General features: G+C 46.1%; 1 protein-coding gene across 3 annotated transcripts; it reads right to left on the reverse strand.

Annotated features, from left to right (window-relative positions):
* Positions 1-2,294: 2,294 nt before the first annotated feature.
* LOC134289007 (uncharacterized) lies at positions 2,295-3,943 on the reverse strand. 3 transcript variants are annotated; one of them, XR_009998215.1, is made up of 3 exons: positions 3,495-3,943; positions 3,284-3,438; positions 2,295-3,225 (listed from the first exon to the last, which is right to left on the reverse strand). XR_009998215.1 is itself a non-coding variant. In XM_062854989.1 (3 exons), the coding sequence occupies exons 1-3, from the start codon at positions 3,235-3,237 to the stop codon at positions 2,640-2,642; spliced, it is 483 nt and encodes a 160-aa protein (XP_062710973.1). In that variant the 5' UTR covers positions 3,238-3,476; the 3' UTR covers positions 2,295-2,639. The 3 variants fall into 3 exon arrangements, 1 of the variants encoding a protein (XP_062710973.1); XR_009998214.1 differs by having other exon boundaries at positions 2,295-2,814; positions 2,874-3,438; XM_062854989.1 differs by lacking the exon at positions 3,495-3,943 and having other exon boundaries at positions 2,295-2,814; positions 2,874-2,967; positions 3,024-3,476.
* Positions 3,944-4,150: the final 207 nt, after the last annotated feature.

The raw sequence follows: 4,150 nt of genomic DNA on the forward strand, positions 1-4,150 counted from the left end.
AGCAGCAGCAGCAGCAGCAACAGAACGTTCTCTCGAGCGCCCACTTCCCGCAACATTTAATAATACCTAATATGATGTAAATTTTCGATTCATCTCTTCACTGAACAACCTCAACGGAGTGGGTTGCCGGTGGAAACTGCGGGAGCCTATCAATCTTTCCCGCCAGGTAACACTGACTGCTAACAGAGCGCAATTTATGGACCATCATTAAACATTCACGAACAGAGTGCGGTGCGGTGGTGGTACTGCGCTGATGATGGGGATGATGCCACTGACTGTGCGGTCTAACTCTGACGGTTGCCGTCGTCAGTTGAGTTGAGGCCATGCCGTCGAGGTGTAGAACGCCACATCTTTAAAAACTCTTCATAAATCAACCGCGTGAACTACCGCCAACTGGCAACCGCAGGGGAAAGCGGGGAGCTTTTGGCCAAATTTGGGTTCAACAAAGTCGTAAGGGTGTTTTTCTATTCTGAAGATATTCCAAAGATGAAGCAAATGGTAGAAAATTGTCGGTAACGAGTTTCAGTTTTACTTTCGAGAGTTCTAAATATCAAAACACCGAGCACTTTGAAAAAACATTCTTTACTCAGCACTGCGAACGGTCTAATCATATCCACTCAATGTTTTGCCCCATTATTCCCTACACACATGATGAACATCGCTCTATTGTAAACCTGGGGCACCATCTATCATGGCTTTTTAAAGTAATTTCATGAAACATTTGGAAGATTGATGGAGGAAATGCTTGACTTGCGTGTGTTCATGTACCTCGTGTCACAGAACGGTATACCTACTGCAGTGTGCCACAAAAGCGGAGTCATTCTGGACGGCGAGGTTCCACCTTCACGTACTTTGACTTCTTGGCGGGAAGTCGCTGAGGACCGACTAGCGAACACCGCACCGTGCCCAAATATTAGGTCGTGTCGCTGTCTGTCTCGGTCACCCACTAGCCCATAGTCAGTCAGCTGGCAGTACCCTCAAAGACGGTCGTTGAAGGTAGCAAACGGTTGTCGGCCGAGAAGATATATGGTGGGCATTATTTTCGTAACAGACATCGCACTTTACACCGCATTCGAGGGTGATACGTCACATATGTAGGCCATCGACAGGGTAGGTTACATGATGAATATTCTAATGTTGTGACTCAGTTGAAGTTTTGCGACGAGGGACATGTATTTGGGTCAGTAAGACCACAACTCTTTTGCCTTTCTGTTCCTTTTGAAGAATCGAACTACTTCATGTTTTCGTGTATTCCTGGTATCTCTAATCAGGTAATAAGTCGGGACAGGATGAAAAGAATTTCAACATGAATGAATTCAGTAAAATTAGAAAAAGATTGAATGTTGAAAAGGAGTTCAAGGAGGACGAGAGGCTAGAAAATTTAGAGGGGGAAGGGTCATGTGGGGGTTTAGAGGGCTTTTAATGGCGTTTCAGGGCGTTTTGTAAGGCTTCAGATGATGTTTAGGGGGCTTCACAAACTCTCAGATGCGCTTCAGAGGCTTTCCGATGTGCTTCATGGTATACAAAGGGCGTTTAGGCTTCGCAAACTCTCAGGTGAACATCCAAAGTGTTCAGTGAAGTTTCAGTTCGTTTAAGGCGTTTCAGAGCGTTAATAATGGGTTTAGAAGGCTTCATAAGCTATCAAGTGAGCATCACAGGGGTTGAAAAGTGGTTTCAGGATGTTTAGAGGTATTCCATTGCGCTTCAAGGCGTTTTAGGGTATTCCATGTGGTTTTAAAGAAGTTTTGGAAGACTAAAGACTCCCAGGTAAGCTTAACGGAGATTTCACAAGGGTTTCGGGGACGTTTCACGTTGTTTCAGGACGTTTCTGGGCATTCCCAAGTAACCAAAAGTTCAGATAAAAGGGTACTTTATAAGCTAAGCAGCTTGTTCGAGGTTGCTCATTAGCCTTCTAAGCAGCTTCATTTTAAGTAATTTTGGAACTTGAAAGTTTACATAAGCACGCTGGATAGCCTTCTAAGCAGCTTCTGACAGAACTTTGACAAAATTCATGCAGAAACAAAAATGTGTTTTTCAGAATCACAACCCTTTTGGTGGTTTGTGATTCACGTCTGGAAATTGCTTCTGATAATTATATTTTCACACATGTCGCTGCTATGTAGAAGATTTGAACTGGATCCTCCTGCGTGATAACCTGCCGACTTACCGCTGCGCTGCTGAAGACACTTGACAAAGTCAAGCTAACTTCACTACTGTACAAATGGGCAAAACTAGCTGCCGACAGAAAATCGATTCAAGTCAGACTTTACCTGCTGTCCACTCAATCACAGTGTTGTGAAACGATCTTTGCTAATGAAAAGGGGCATTGATCGGACCGGCTAGTAACAAATTAACGCCACAAATTACCAAAATCATAGTGTGCAATCCTTTATTCACATTGGTGATAGCTGATCTTTCCTGCCTCGAATCCCTAACTCCTGCTTAACCTTTCTCTATCCTTCCATTTCCAATTTTTTTTCGTACTTTAGTACTCACGATCTTCTCGGGTGCACCCATTATTTTACCGGGACCGCTTTCCTGGCATGCTTTAGCACGACCGCCGTTCGTCGGGCCACTGCGTGCAAATCCGTGCCGCCGAGCCGGGGACAGCGTGTGGAATCTGGAATCGGTCGCCGCGATTATCCACGGACCTCCTTTGCCGCTGGATTTGGCCACCTGGAGCGTGTCCAGAGGTGCTCTCCTCCTGTCCGTAACCGAGATCGTGTGTCCTTTTGCCTCGTCCGATGCCGCACCAGTCGGTACTTGGACCGGCCTGAATGGCCGTCTCGAACTGCTAGTCTGGAATGAAAAGTCCTGGCCGAACATCCAATATTAGCAATGAGGCCACGACTGAGCGCAGTTTCGGTACTCACTTCTCTTGGAAGGCTTTTCTGTTGAGCTGCACTTTCGCGGGTAACCGACAATCCGTTCTTGATTCGTCTAAGGTCTGAGGGATGTTTCCCTGATCTGTGAGGAGTCTTTACGTTAGTTCACGCATCACATATACGAATCAAAAGACTCACCGTCAAGTTTACTCCTGTGCTCACTCGTCCTATCAATCGCCACGCTATGGGAGTTGTACTGTGGAGAATCGACTGATGGAAACGCTGCTCTGGTCGCTGAACGGTTGAGACGGGCACCGCACAATTGGAGATGGTACTGTATCGTGCCAATTTCCGCACAATTGGGGATGATTCTGTGCAAACTCGGAACTGTGTCTGTCCACTGAAAGAGCATGTTTTTGTGAACCAGTTTTCCACAATCGGTGGCAAATCACACTCACCTCAAACAAGGAATACTGACGCTCGAAATGGCCGTTCAATTTGTCAGTCAACCAAGAGCTGCTTCGGTTTCTGCTTGGATGTTTCCCCACGTGCCTGGGTCGTGACGTGTCAGCTGGATGCCGCCGCCGCTGCTCGGAAATCGGGCTTTATTTACCTGTAGCAAAGTGAATCGTCAGCTCGGTTATTTTTCTGTCTGGCTAACAGACTCACCTGTCGTTTCGTCGGTTTATTGCCCAGCGGAATAAACCCGATGGACCCGATGCAATAGCCTTACTCCTCTAACGGTCGTGAATTTCTAGAAGTGACGGATTTTCTACGGCGGTGACGGTGTTGCGTAGATCTTCTTGGGCGTCTCGTCTTCCGACCGTATCACTCTGGATTTTTCGGAGCGAGGCCACCAACACACTTCTCGGCGGACGACACAAAAAAACAGTCTCGCGGGCTGCTGTTCACTTTTTCACTCCGCAATCCGATCTGAGGTTGTGATGGAGGCGGAAACAGCTGCGTTCCGTTCAGTGGACGATGCAGGGAAATTTGATACCCGTCCGTTGATATCAAGCGAGTGCTCCCAGTGAGCTTGTATTCGACGTTTGGGATTTGAATTTGGGGTTTGCACACGAAACAAAAAAAGCTCAAAATAGGCTAATATTTTATCTAACGTGACAACAGCTGTAGTACTGTGGTAGAGCATAGGGTTCTCACGCAGCGACTATCGGTTCGAATCCGATGGGCTGCATTTTTTTTTTTTAGTTAAGCCTAGTATTAATTGATTTGATACATTCATATTTGTCTTTTATTCGTGTATGCTTAAAAAGTTGTTTTCCGTAAAAGAAATAAATTTAATCCTCATTGAAACACAATGCTAC

This window comes from Aedes albopictus, chromosome 2 (assembly GCF_035046485.1).
Source record: "Aedes albopictus strain Foshan chromosome 2, AalbF5, whole genome shotgun sequence".
Taxonomy (NCBI): Eukaryota; Metazoa; Arthropoda; class Insecta; order Diptera; family Culicidae; genus Aedes; species Aedes albopictus.

Bases quoted from the DNA above. Each gene is read 5' to 3' on its own strand.
- LOC134289007 (XM_062854989.1), bottom strand. From the start codon at position 3,237: ATGCTCTTTCAGTGGACAGACACAGTTCCGAGTTTGCACAGAATCATC. The intron at 2,968-3,023 runs GTGAGTCTTTTG...GACTCCTCACAG, and splicing joins GCACAGGAGTAAACTTGACG to ATCAGGGAAACATCCCTCAG. The intron at 2,815-2,873 runs GTGAGTACCGAA...ATGTTCGGCCAG, and splicing joins AGAAAAGCCTTCCAAGAGAA to GACTTTTCATTCCAGACTAG.